Here is a 14626-nt window from a genome sequence, read left to right on the forward strand (position 1 = left end):
ACGTATTTATTGCATCTATTCTGTCAACTGGGGTTTGTTTCTGTTCTATTTAAACGTGTCTACGCCTGTTAGTAGGAGCAGTGATCAATCACGCACGGGCCATAGATGTGACTGCCTCCTCGGTACTAGACTGAGGGAAAACGAGCTGCGCATATGAGACCCCTCAAGCTCCGCCCAGCCTTTAGTTCAGCATGCTAGTTTGAAGAAAAAAATAACAGAAAGTTTCACTCTACATTCCCGCTGCTTTCAGCAGTTCAGCTCAGAGCTTCATGTATGCCTTGTTGGTTCTTAAAATTTTGATGAAGGATCATTTAGTTTTTACTCATTTTCATTTATTATTATCATTATTTCCCCCTGAAGGTTCACTGCCTTATTTTGGTAGGGGGTTTAATTTTTTGCTCTGTTATTGTTGTGCTTGATAGTTATGATTCTTTAATCATTATGGTCTATATACAGACAGAAACAAACACACAGATAGTTGAGTTTACTGTTATTAGTTTCAAATTTATTCAAAATGCTTAGACATCTAATGGCTGTCCAATAGGGCAATTGTTATTTTGTTGGTTGTTAAAGCTTTGATAATGGATCATTCTTTTCTTTTTTCTTACTTCATTTTGTTATTGATATTTTCTGTTCCCCCCCTGAGGGATTGCCACCTTATTGTGGTCAGGGGGTTTGCGTGCCTCAGTGACTCTAAGAGCTATACCAGCAGGAGCTTTGGTTTCAGGTGGGACACCCAAGCTGGACAGGTCTTAGAGTAGAGGCCTGACAAAGTGCAATCCATTTCTTTGAAGTTGGACTCCACTAACAGCACAGTTCCGTTAAAGAAACACTTAAAAAACAACAACAAGAAAATGCTGAAGTATGTACTCATAATGCCCCCTTCAAATTTATGCCTGCCCCCTCATGTATGCATTCCTAGAACCGGCCCTGAATCAGATTACTGTAATAATCTGATCTGACACATCTACAGGAAAGAAGACAGAGAAATAAATAAATCTATTTTTTTAAACCCAGCCCTAATATTTTGTGTAAAATTTTGTTCTAAACTGAAGCTTCTGTGAAACACAAGCTCTTCAAACTAAATACTAATGAAGAAAATTGCTTTGAAAAACTAAGAAAAAGAGGAAATTGTGAAAGAGCTGTTGTAAGAGATAACAACGGCTTCTGGTCAATTTATGAAAATATTTTTGCATAACTTGAGGTTTTCTCCATCATTACCAATAAACACACATTAGAAAAGGATGTAAAGAAAGGGAAATTATGATCAGGAGGAAATAAACCTTTGTAAATGTGCGAAGGAGCATGTGACAACTGTGTTTAGACAAATTTGAGTAGTGAAGCTATTCTTTAAAGGTTGCCTGAATATTCAGCAGCATGCGGTTCTGATCAGTGAATGCATGAGATTCAGAACCATGTGATTTAATCCCTTTGTCATGTAAACTGTTGATAAGGAGTCTGCAGTGGCTTTATTCATCAAACTTGCCTGACAGTTGAACATCTGGTTATTTCCTGGGATCAAAATTCACAGAAAAGAAAAACAGATGATCCATTAATGAGCAGCGATTCCTTTTTTCTTGATAAGGATATTTTATCCCTGGGAAATAATCAAAGTTGTTCTCTGATGTTGTTAGCCCTGAGTGTTGTCTGTCAGGCTCTGCTGGTTACCAGACTCCCCACACACTGAGTCATCAACAGTCTGTGGAAATATGCTCTGTAGCAGCAATAACAGTATTTTGTCCGTTTCCACAGCTGTTGTATTTTAGCTGTTTTGGTGTAACGTTTTGTAATTCTGCTGTTGTAACCTACCATGTTATGACCCCTCCTGTTCATCTCTCTCGCTTTCTCCTACTGAACGGCCTCTCTGCATGTAAGTAACAACCAGTGACAGTGACCAGCTCCTCTTCCTCACTTCTTCTGTTTCTTTATTGACTGTAGATGAGACCAGCTGTCACTGCCAGTGTTTCATTTTTGTTTCTGTTGTGCAGCAACAGAAGGCTGAGACATAAATGAAACCGTGTAGCCTAGCTTGTCTGAGACAGTGTGCTGTGTTTATCCTAACACATTTCCTAACCCCTGTAGGGTGAAATTTGCTCACAAACAAACAGGCCCACTAATCCAACACACAAGTCTCTGAGACGAACACATTCAGCGTGATTTATTACTGAATATTTTGTAAACATTTATTCGCTGTCGGTCAGGGAAGCAGCTGCCTGCTGTACTGGAGAATCCAGTGACTTGTGGGGATTGTATTTCACTTGCCAGCAGCCTGTGATGGTGGCTCATGTTTCAGAGGCTGGGAACAAACTGTACAGAGATCAGCTCTGACATGAGACACGCTGTGTACAGACGACCCGTAATTTACCTCATTTATTTTAGGCTCTGCTTACACACCGACAAATGTTAGGACTCCACGAAGTCCCAACAGTTGACCTGTATGTTTTGTTCTGTATGTAAGAAGCACACTGCCTAGCTTGTAAAAAATACATTTATTTCTAATGTTTTGTACCAGAAATCTCATCAGGCGGTTTATAACTTGTGAGCCGACCTCACAAAATCATAACAAACTTTCCCACCAGCTGTTTTTTTTTTATTAAATTACCAAAGAAATGTTGGAGAGAACCACTTTATGAATGGTATCCATGCGATTAGATGATGATTTATCTGTGTTTTTGTTGTTTTGCTGTGTAACCCACCGCCAGTGGTTCATCCAGTGTTGGATCTGTCACTGAAAGATCATTCTGATTGGCTTTAAATCCACAAGCTAACCCACTTAGTTCAGTTCTTTCAGGTCTCTTCAGTGTGTTTGAATGCTTTTTGTTGTCCAGCACAGGACCCATTCACAGTCATTGGTTCTTGATTTTAGTTTGGTCTTTTATTTTACAATCTGAGAATGTAAAATTTCTGTTCCCAGTTGCAATAATCTCTCTATTTAATATGTTTTTTCCATGATAAAAACCTTTGGACTTATGATCTGGAATCTAAACATTACATTTATATGTATTTGTGCAAATTAGACAGTGTGCTGTATGGTTTGCAACCTTTGATCATTTCTCCTGCTGCTACACACCAGTGTCATGAAACAGATTCAGAAACAAGCTTCTGTTTCAAGAAAGTAGATTAGAAAGCTTCCATATGTACAATCTGACTGAAATTAAACCATTAAATATCTAAAACTTAATTTTGCTCAAAAAAACATTTTTTGGGTGACAGCGGTAAACAGAAATGACTGAATTTGGATTTTTCTGATCGGATAAGCAGGACGTCAGACGTAGTCCTTTTTACGACCAGGAACAGGAAGTCTTATGAAACATTTTCTACGATAAGTTCCAGTAATCTCAGTGCAGGAAAATATCTGTTTATTTAGCATCACCTCAAACACGGACTTCCCGTGTTGTCATAACTTCCTCCCAGTTTAAACTTGCCTTTTCTTTTCACCTCATAGTAACCAGAAGTGTTAGACTCTTTAGCTTCTTCACTTAGACCCCCCCCTTTCCCAGCTTTCCTAGCTCCCTACATCCTCTAATCATTCATCTTTTCTCACCTCCAGTGTTTGATCAACTAGATCTCGTCACGTATGAGGAGGTTGTGAAGCTTCCTGCTTTTAAGAGGAAAACACTAGTTTTGTTAGGTGAGTAATGAGAAGAAACATTGATCTATTCCTCAATAAATGACCTCACTAACCAGATGTGTGTCTTCTGCAGGCGCTCATGGTGTGGGAAGAAGACACATTAAGAACACACTCATAACCAAACACCCCGACAGATTTGCCTACCCCATCCCACGTAAGACATGTCATGGAAAGTCTTCATACTTGCACATCAGCAAGTATAAATCCTCAACTTCCTGTGTCTGATTCTTGGTCCTGCAGACACCACCAGACCTCCAAAGAAGGATGAGGAGAATGGGAAGAACTACTACTTCGTTTCTCACGACCAGATGATGCAGGACATCAGCAACAACGAGTACCTGGAGTATGGCAGCCACGAGGACGCCATGTATGGCACGCGGCTGGAAACCATCAGGAAGATCCACCAACAGGGACTGGTTGCTATACTGGATGTTGAACCTCAGGTATGTGTGTGTGTGAGGAGGTTGTACTCGTTAGACTATGAGGGCATTCTGACCATTTACACCTGTTATCCATCAGGCCCTGAAGGTCCTCCGGACAGCGGAGTTTGCCCCCTACGTCATCTTCATCGCTGCACCAACCATCACGCCAGGCATCAATGAGGTAGGAAAACACAAGACATGGCCGCTCCAAAGATACAGCTGGTGATGGTCCGCATCTTATGAAAAGACTAAAAATGACTGGAATCCTCTCTCTTACACCAACAACATGTTTGTTCATTATGAACCATTAACTTTGATTTTGTCTCACATACCTTGGTCTGCTGTTGGATATTTCTTAACAAATGTGTATTTCATTCAAAACTTAAAATAGCTGATGTTTGCTAAAAGAAGAAATGTTCATATAAAGCTGTGAAGGATTTAAAGCGATGTGAGCCTTGACATCAAGAAAAGAGGCTCCGTGAATCAAAGTAAAGACCTTTGACATTAGAATAACTAAGATTGGTTGGATGTTTTAGGTAGAGGTCCTGGGAAATTTAACTTTTTCCTTAAATTCAGGAAATGATAAGTAACCTTTGGAGAGACCATTTATGAATTTAGTGTAATGTGAAAATGTCTTTAGGCACTTAAATAGTGGAAAAAATTGATTTCCAAACTATGTTTACTGACTGGCTAAAACCTGCTTTACTACTGGGCCTCGCTGTATAATTGGGGCCTGTTTTAACAGTTAAACAGAAATTAAATAAATACAGAAACAAAATCAGGAAAAAATGTCTAAAAACTTGAAAACCACCAAGCCATTGTATTTTTTTTTCTCTTGGCCAATGATTGTGGGCTTTATTTTTTAATTTGGGATCATTTTGCCAGTAGAGCTCCTATCTAGAAGAAAAAATTCCTGCATCCAGGCGGTGATCCGGATCACCCCCAAAATCTAATCACTTGTTCCTTATTTATTTTTTTTTCCAAACATGAAAAATATGAAAGAAAAATTTTTTGTCCGGTTTTTCCAGTTAGTGACAGAAAACCTTTGAAAGGACACATTTTATACTCTGGCAGGTTCTGATAACTTCAGCTGGAATAAAACTGGTGATATTTTATTAATTACCGATGTGAAGTGACGCTCCTCCATCACGCTACATACGTGTGTTTGTCTCATTCCTCTCTGCACTTGTTTATTTTTGCATGCTGCATGTTTGTTTGTTGGCTTTCCTCTCAGACACCCAGGTGGTGTCGGACGCTGCCAGTAAGTAAAACCTCATGAACAGTTAGTCTGAAATCACGTGTTTTTTCCCATTAGCTCCCTCGATGTTTCTATTAGCGTGTCTGTTTTCCTTCCTCAGCCAGAGTTCAGTAGTAGTTTCACTCTGCTATACGTGCTCATATCAGCTTTTTATGTTAGACTAGAACAGCTGAGAGTTTGACATAAAAATTTGCAGCCAGTTAAACAATGAATTGAACATATTAAACGTCCTGTTTGGTGGTTATTTTTGTTGCTACTAGCTAGGACTGCAGCTATCAATTATTTTAATAATCAATCACTGTCATCAGTCAATCGGATAAGCTTTTTCCTTTTTGCTTTAAAATCTTGTGTAGAACACCCCTCGCATTTTTGCAAATATTTCATTATGTTTTCGTGGGACAACACTATAGAAATGAAACTTTGACATACAGAATATTAAAGTGCTAAAGAACATTATTTTGTTCCATCTAACCATAATATTATATATATTTGATTCTCTTTAAAGGGAGTCTCCATCTCTTATATTTTACTTAATATCTGTATTCTGTTTTTGACTGGAACTTTCAGCTATACTTTAAAAACTTACCAATATTTTATTCTGCTAAAGCTAGCTTGGCCTTACAGTGAATGAACTCTACAGTCTTTTCATTTGGTTTTAATTTAAATATTTCCCTTACTTGGCTCTTTTTGACGTTTTGTGTCTTCTTTCCTTCGCTCTGTCCCTTTTCTCATTGCTCTGTTGATTCAGTGACTTCTTGTTGCCATCAAACAAACATGCTTCTCATTTACCAGATTAGGTTATACAGACCGGAAGTGATGAGTTAAATAGAACTTTAATAGATGACAAAAAATGGTAAATTAAAATTCTAGTAATCAACCTTTAACAGAAAAAAAAGGTTTCAGCCCTTGTACCAGCTTGTTCCTGAATTAAAGTTGAGAACAGGACCTGTGGAGCAAGCTCAGAGCATCATCATCATCATCATCACTGCATGGACGTGTTGGTCTGTCTAGTAAAATTAAATTTATCATTATTTCACTCAAACGAACACGTTTACGTTTTCTGAACTTGGATAATTCATCTCGTAGTATTTGGGTGAGCCTTGTACCCTTTGTGCTCATTTCTCTGAGTCTCTAACCTTCCTCATTACGTCTTCCTCCTCCAGGACGAGTCACTGCAGCGGCTGCAGAAAGAGTCGGAGATCCTACAGAAGACCTACGCCCACTACTTCGACATGACCATCATCAACAATGAGATCGACGACACCATCAGGCACCTGGAGGAGTCCATGGAGGTGGTGTGCACCACCAGCCAGTGGGTCCCCGTGTCCTGGGTCTACTGACCAGCTACAGCAGCGTGGCCAAACTCTTTCTCTTAAAAAAAAACAAAAACTCTTCAGACCACGTGATGGGAACTTTTCTCTACACTGCACTCTATGAACAAACCCCTCGGTGTTCTGTGAAAGCAACCACAGCATTCACCTGAAATCCTCCTTTACGCTGCACACAACCTGAAACAGCTCAGCGTCGGACTCTGGCCCTCGCGGACGACCTAGTCATAGTGTTGTATAAAATCAGAGTAAACAAAAAATGAATATTGTCATGTCTGTACTAGCTAGAAGGCAACATTTTTGTAGATGTTTGTTTTAAAGAGACAGTACTGCGTCCCGTCCTTTCATGTAGGTGCACTCCAAGCCCCCCCCCCCAATCACACTGTAGTCCTGCTGGGTGTTATAAACCACCTTTTACTAAGACAATGTCAGTGGATTTTTTTCTTTTTTTAGGTAAAAGCACACAAACACTGCAATGTCTTCTCGTCTGTAGATCCTGCCAGCATCCCTCATTCATTCCTGTTCTAAGCTTTAAAGCTGGGTTACTCCCTCTCGTCTATCCTGTTATCCCTCGGTACAGTTGCAGTATTTCCCCACACATGCACCTACCAGGTACTGTCTCTTCTAAATGAATTCATACATGTTTTATAAATCTGAATGAGGTTATCATGCATGTGAACATTTGCGAGCTTCCATGCTGTCAGTCATTGTTCCCAGTGTCCCTCTGTGACCCTCCAAGAAAGAAAAGACTAAAATATCCATAAAAATTAAAAACATTCCAGTTAAAAAAATAAACTCAACCAAGTCAGAAGTGGCAAAAAAAAAACAAAACCTTAACAATGATGGAGCTGGACGTTGATTCGACGCCTGTGCACATCCCCTTGAGTTTCGGGTGACATTTCTAAACCACAGATTTATAGCAGGATCGACCATGTAAGTGAGATGTGTTTGTAAGAAAAAAAAATTCAAAGTATTGATTATTTTTTTTTCCTCTTTGATTTGTCATACATAAATAAATAAGAAAAAAATGCCTGATCTCTCATTTGCCATTTCAGAAATGTGATGTCCAGGAGTACTAGTGTTTAAAAGTCCAGAGATGAAATGTTCATGTTGATTTGAAACTAAATGCAAAGCAAGTGTAAACGTTACTTCATCCAAAGGTGAAGACTTTGCAGCAAGAGGCGACAGTGTGTGCAACTGAATAACCACAATATGTGAATACAACAGACTGATGAACTGCCCCATGTGTAAATGGCTCTGCAATGATGGAGTTCTTCGAAATTAATTTTTTAAATACATTTCCTTTCGTGTGTTGGAAAAAACATACTTGAGTGGCTCTTCATTTTCTCTTTTCCCAACATCTTCCAATCCGAGCAACTCCAGTTAATTAAAACAGCTGTTTCTCAGGAGAGAGAAAAAAATCTGTTTCATTTCTGTATATGTTCTGATGAATCAAAGCACTGCACTGATAAGGTTTTACATACCGTATATGGTTAGTTTAGTCGTTTCCAGCCTGTTAAAATAAAAGAAAATCAGGTTAAATTTCAATGCAATTCAATTAACAGCATTCATCAAGGCTCTTTACAGACAGTCCATTTCATTGTAGTCCGATTATGACCCAATTATAAATTATAAATTGCCTAACTAAGGAAGCCTGCAGATGGCATTGAATCTTCTCTTTACTTCAATTATCCAGTCTGTGCAAGCACAGAAAGAGGGGTGGGTGGAAAAGATAAAAAAAAAAAAAAAACATGACTTACCATGAAGGAAAACCTCCAGGAGAACCAGACCCAGAAAGACCAGCCATCTGCCTGGACCAGCTGACGGTGCTGAGGACAGGACAGAGAGATGGACATCATGTTAAGTTGGATGAATTCAGTGTTGGACTAACAATCAGAATTTTCTAAATGTGTTAATGGTGCTAACGATTAACGTTTGCTACGCTCGTTATTAGAAACAGACTTGGAGACTAGAGGCTGCCATGTTGCTGAGAGTAATCGACTGATTTGGGAGGTATTGTGAATGGCACATTATTTGAACAACATTGTGACCAGAAAATAAAAATTAAACAGACCAGATTAGTGTTTTAAAGCAGTTTCTGTCAGACAAAGAATTGTTTACATTTATGCACTGATGTTAAACTAGCATGAATAACTGAGCTCACCACACAAGATGCCTTATTAGTAAGTGTTGGCTCATGTCATTACTCCAGCCAGCTGTGTCAGCAGATACAGATCATCAGGCCACCGCAGCAAGAAGCAGCAACACACAAAGCGGCTGCTGGATTCGTCGTATGTGCTGGGGTCACATAGCAGCATAACTAGAGGGAATGGGATGGCTTGTAAAAAAAAATAAAATAGTTTCTACTTCCCATCCTGCTTTTAGAACCTCTAGGAAACTTTTATTTCTGCTTTTCTGTTGATGTAAAAGATCCAACAAGGTTGAATGGAAAGTTTTAATGAACAGCTGGTCGAGGCGGTGAGAAAGAACCAAAGTACAGTATATACAACACACACGTGTGCAACCCCGCTCTGCCACAAAGTTTCTCATGAATCATAAACAAGCCAAAACTAAGTCTTCTCGCCACCTCAAGACCCAGAACCAAGTTTTCTGTTCTTGAACAGTCACCCAGGACCAAATACAGAGGCAAGTAAGGATGTCACGATTATTTAAATACACAATCAAAGTATTCAACACGGTTAATTAATCGTAAAGATTACTCAATATCATGACTTTCATTAAAATCTTTTTACAGTTCTACCTAAAAAAAATCTGCACCTGCAGCTTATCCAGAACTCTTCTGCTCGAGTCCTCAGACCAAGAGAGTGGTCCACATCAGTCCAGCTCTGAGTCTTTACACTGGCTGCCTGTTAGTCAGAGGACAAACTTAAAGGTTCTGCTGCTGGTCTACAAAGCTCTGAACCGAAATGCATCAGAAACCTGTTGACCCAGTATGAACCTACCAGAACCCTCAGGTCATCTGGATCCAGTTTCTTATCAGTCCCCAGAGTCAGAACCAGACATGGAGAAGCTGCATTCAGCTTCTATGCTCCACATGTCTGGAACAAACTCCCATAAAAGCCTCAGATCAGCTGAAACACTCAGTTTATTTAAATCCAGGTTAAAGATCCACCTGTTCTCTGCTGCATTTCACTAGTTTTTATTTAAAAAGTCCAAATCTGCATCTAGTTCTTTGAAGCCAGAATTTAAAAAAATGTTTTAATACTCTTTCCCCACATTGGAATTTTATTTCTTGCATTTTATCTTTTTTATTTTAGCTTTTTCTTTGTTTTTTCTTAATTTTATTTCTTTTAATGTTTTTTTTTAAAATGCATTTGTTATTGCTTCCGGCACCCTGCTGTAATGTTTACTGTTTTATGTGAAGAACTTTGAATTGTCATGTACATGAAATGTGCTATACAAATAAATTTGTCTTGCCTAAAAGATCATGTGTGAACCGAAACGGCAGATCAGCACAACTTGTACACGGAACAAAGACAAAGTATGTGATATATAAAATAAGTCTGAAATAACTTCATGTTAAACTTACAAAATAAATTAAATACATGTGAGATTTGTAAAGCGGACCTTGTGTACCACGGAAGTACGTCTGCAATGCTCAAACATTTAAAGAGGAGGAACGTTGGACTTACTTAACAACCTCATGCAAGATTTCAAAGCTGAAAGTGGAATAAGATCCATTTAATAATTATGAGAAACATAATCCGATTGGTCGACCAGTGGTTTTAATAGTCGCTGACTAATCGACCATCAGAATAGTCATTAGTTGCAGCCCTATACTTTAAAGGGTGTTCATGTCATTTTACACATTTATAGTTTTGGGAAATTAACTCATAATAATTGTGATTATTGTAAATTTGTGATGTTTCTTTGACAATAATCATACCAAAAAAGACTGTAATTGTGACATTTCTAATTGTAAGTAGCCTGAAATTACTGAAAAACATCCAATTACATAAATAAAATATTCAGATGTTAAATTTTCTAATCAGGATGATGGGGATCATTCTGGAAATATTTCTTTCGCTGATATCATGTCTCAAAGATTTTAACTTTCCAATCAATTAACGCCTAGAAAAAGAACCCCACAAAGGTAAGTCATTCTTCAAATATTCCTCATAACCTTCAGACTGCCATTAACACAGTTTGGTCCTCCAGACAAACAGCCAACTCATAGCTATTAAAAGCCCCAACAACAGAACTGAAGACCAACTGATGAAATGCTCCCAACAGCCATAAAAAGCCAACAAGTAAAGATTGTAAATGGAATAAAAACACAGTTACAACAAAGTAATCTCAGGGCTGCTAACACACGGAGGTCGAGAACCTCTATAAAAGACAGTCATGCACGCTGAAAACCAGCCTGTAAGCCAGTCCTGTGGCTGACATGTTTCAGTTGAATGCGCACTCAGCCAACCTCTGACTGAAGCACTGCATTTTGGGATTTCAATCAATGCAAGTGAGTGATTAGAATGAACCCGAGCCTGAACACTGCGTTTCATCGTTACTACATAATCCCGCACAATTAATACGTGGAAAACAGGGAGGTAGTTTTGACAGAGGACAGCTTTGCTTTGACTTTTCAGAAACCTCACAGTGAAAACAGACGTCTCTACAGCAAACGAGCTGATGGTTTTGTTAAGTATTGAGGAAATGCAAAAGAAAAACAGACCTCTTGGCAAATGTCTCATTTTGCAGTTTTAAGTCTAATGGCTTCTTCTTTTGCCAGTAAACATCTAATTTTAATAGAAATCAGACAGGTTGACTTTGTATAATCCTGATTATACAACAGAGCTGCAGAAAGAAATGTACTGATCATGTTCATTGATGAAGAAGATGACGCTTTCAGAACTTTAAATCATCAAGACAACCTACTGAGGATCAGTTTAAAAAGAAAAAGGATCCATAAGCAGATGAGCATCCAAAGTGGATCACCACCTTGTTGGGCTCTACTACATCTCTTCACTGTGTTTTCTGTTAACAGACAAACCAAATAACCTCCTGTGTGGAGTTATTGGTACAAAACTAGAAGTGATGCCAACACAGAGTCTCACAATTCAAGAATCCTGAAATTTATAAATACAGAAACATATTACAGCCACATCAAAAAAAACAAAACTGGACCTTATAATGGGACAAGTCTGATCTAACAGTACGCTCACCAACCACTTTATTACATCCACCTGTTCAGCTGCTTGTTAACACAAATATCTAACCAGCCAATCACATGGCAGCAACTCAATGTCATGTAGTCATGTAGACATGGTGAAGACGACTTGTTGAAGTTCAAACTGAGCATCAAAACAAGGAAGAAAGAGGCCCTGAAGTGACTCTGAACGTGGCATGGTTGTTGGTCTGAGTATTTACTGGGATTTTCACACACAACCATCTCTAGAGTTTACAGAGAATGGTCTGAAGAAGAGAAAACATCCAGTGAGCAGCAGGTGTCTGGACCACAATGTCTTGTTGAGGTCAGAGGAGAATGGGCAGACTGGTTGGAGATGATAGAAAGACAACAGGAAGTTTAATCAACACTGGTTCCAACCAAGGTCTGCAGAACATCATCTCTGAACACACAACACATCCAACCTTGAAGCAGATGGGCTACAGCAGCAGAAGACACACCGGGGGCCTCCTGTCAGCTAAGAACAGGAAACTGAGGTTGTGTGTGTGTGTGTGTTGCGCCATCTTGCCGTCATTACTGCGAGTCCTCGTTTCCTCGTATCTGCCGACATGGACAGCAGCATGGATATAGCTTTTGCAAAGACTAATAATTTTCTATTTTATCTCTAGACTTTAGGTCAAAAGAAATCCCTGCATGTGATCTGAATGTGTTACTGAGTGAATTTATTTTTGTTTGGAGATTTTAGAGTTCCACTCACAAAACCCTCAAACTTCTGTACAAGAAAACATCAAAGCAGCATCAAGTATTATTTGTCAGAGCATAGCAGCTTTCTATGGAAGCCCATTTCCGTCACTCTGACGAAAAAAAAAACCCATTGTATCTCATTATTATGAGATGGTATCTCAAAATAATGAGATACTTAAGTCATAATTATGAGATAGTATCTCATTATTATGAGATAGTATCTCATTATTATGAGATACTATCTCATAATAATGAGATAGTTAAGTCATAATTATGAGATACTATCTCATTATTATGAGATAGTATCTCATTATTATGAGATACTATCTCATAATAATGAGATAGTTAAGTCATAATTATGAGATAGTATCTCATTATTATGAGATAGTATCTCATAATAATGAGATAGTTAAGTCATAATTATGAGATACTATCTCATTATTATGAGATAGTATCTCATTATTATGAGATACTATCTCATAATAATGAGATAGTTAAGTCATAATTATGAGATAGTATCTCATTATTATGAGATAGTATCTCATAATAATGAGATAGTTAAGTCATAATTATGAGATGAGAGAGGAAAGATCTGCGGTACCTCTCCTTCACGCAGCGAGGATGAAGCAGCCGCTCACTGAAGGAACTGCTCAGAGCTGTCAGGGTGTGCTGGAGGGGGTGGGATGGGCTGTTCAACATGGATGACAGCTTAGCAGTCATCCTCTCATTTCCCACTACCTCTACTGAGTCCAGGGGGCATCCCAGGACAGAACTGGCCCTCCTCACCAGTCTGTCCATTTTCCTCCTGTCTCTGTCCATTATGCTGCTGGTCCAGCAGACTATCCCATAGAAGATGGCTGAGGCCACCACAGAGTCATAAAAGGTCCTGAGGAGTGGGCGCTGCACTCCGAAGGACCTCAGCCTCTTGAGCAGGAACAGTCTGCTGTTGCCCTTCTTGACCAGGGCGTTGGTGTTGTCCGACCAGTCCAGACGGTCATTCAGGTGAACACCCAGGTACTTGTAGGACCTCACCAGGTCGATGTCCATTCCCTGGATGTTCACTGGTACAGGTGGAGAGTTGTTATGCCTGCGGAAATCCACCACCAGCTCCTTGGTTTTGCTGGTATTGATCTGGAGGTTATTCCGCAGGCTCCAGTCCACAAAGTCCTGAATAAGTCCTCTGTACTCCCTGTCGTCTCCATCTGTAATGAGGCCAACAACAGCAGAGTCATCAGAGTACTTTTGCAGATGGCATGATGGTGTGTTATGTGAGAAGTCCGCGGTGTAGAGGGTGAACAGGAAAGGAGCCAGAACCGTTCCCTGCGGTGCACCCGTGCTGCAGAGAAGCCGGTCCGACTCAGAGCCCTGCACCCTCACAAATTGTGGTCTGTGGGTAAGGTAGTCCAGAATCCAGGAGGTGAGGTGATGGTCCACCCCAGCCAGCTGCAGCTTGTCCACCAACAACCTGGGCTGGATGGTGTTGAATGCACTGGAGAAATCAAAGAACATCATCCTCACAGTGCTTCCAGCCTTCTCCAGGTGAGAGAGAGAGGTGTGGAGGAGGTAGAGGATGGCATCATCCACCCCGATGTCAGGTTGGTAGGCGAACTGCAGCGGGTCCATGAAGGAGCTCACCATCGGACGCAGATGTGCGAGGACCAGTCTCTCCAGCGCCTTCATCAGGTGACGTCAGAGCTACTGGCCTGTAGCCGTTGAGCTCCTTTGAGTGCGATGTTTTTGGCACGGGCACGATGCAGGATGTCTTCCACAACTTTGGCACTTTCCCCAGTTTCAGGCTCAGGTTGAACATGTACCCAAAGATCCCACACAGCTGGTCTGTGCAGGACTTCAGGAGCCTGGAGCTGATGCCGTCCGGACCTGCAGCTTTCCTAGCCCTGGTCTTCTTAAGGGCCTCCCTCACCTGGTATGTAGTGAAGGACAGACCAGAGCAGGGGGGTGTTGATGGGGGAGGGGCACACGGGACAGAGTGTGAAGTGAAGGTGTGTGAGCCAAAGATTGTAAGAGAGGGAGAGGGGGGTAAGGCGGAGCTGCAGGCAGTAGAAGCTGATGGGGTTTGCAGCAGAGGAGACTGGGTCG

At 40.2% G+C, this 14626-nt stretch overlaps 1 protein-coding gene across 14 annotated transcripts in view; it reads left to right on the plus strand.

The window, feature by feature from the left end:
* caska (calcium/calmodulin-dependent serine protein kinase a) overlaps positions 1-7963 on the plus strand; it is a 135933-nt gene extending 127970 nt beyond the window's left edge. For 10 of the 14 annotated variants that reach the window (XM_042001171.1, XM_042001178.1, XM_042001176.1 and 7 more), the window contains 5 exons: positions 3551-3631; positions 3705-3785; positions 3872-4074; positions 4151-4234; positions 6475-7963. In XM_042001171.1, coding sequence (XP_041857105.1) covers positions 3551-3631; positions 3705-3785; positions 3872-4074; positions 4151-4234; positions 6475-6651 — 626 coding nt within the window. In that variant the 3' untranslated portion in view covers positions 6652-7963. The remainder of the gene's footprint in view (positions 1-3550; positions 3632-3704; positions 3786-3871; positions 4075-4150; positions 4235-6474) is intronic. The other 4 variants (XM_042001173.1, XM_042001180.1, XM_042001186.1 and 1 more) reach the window with 1 other exon arrangement.
* Positions 7964-14626: the final 6663 nt, after the last annotated feature.

The sequence above is a fragment of the Melanotaenia boesemani genome, chromosome 12, assembly GCF_017639745.1.
Source record: "Melanotaenia boesemani isolate fMelBoe1 chromosome 12, fMelBoe1.pri, whole genome shotgun sequence".
Taxonomy (NCBI): domain Eukaryota; kingdom Metazoa; phylum Chordata; class Actinopteri; order Atheriniformes; family Melanotaeniidae; genus Melanotaenia; species Melanotaenia boesemani.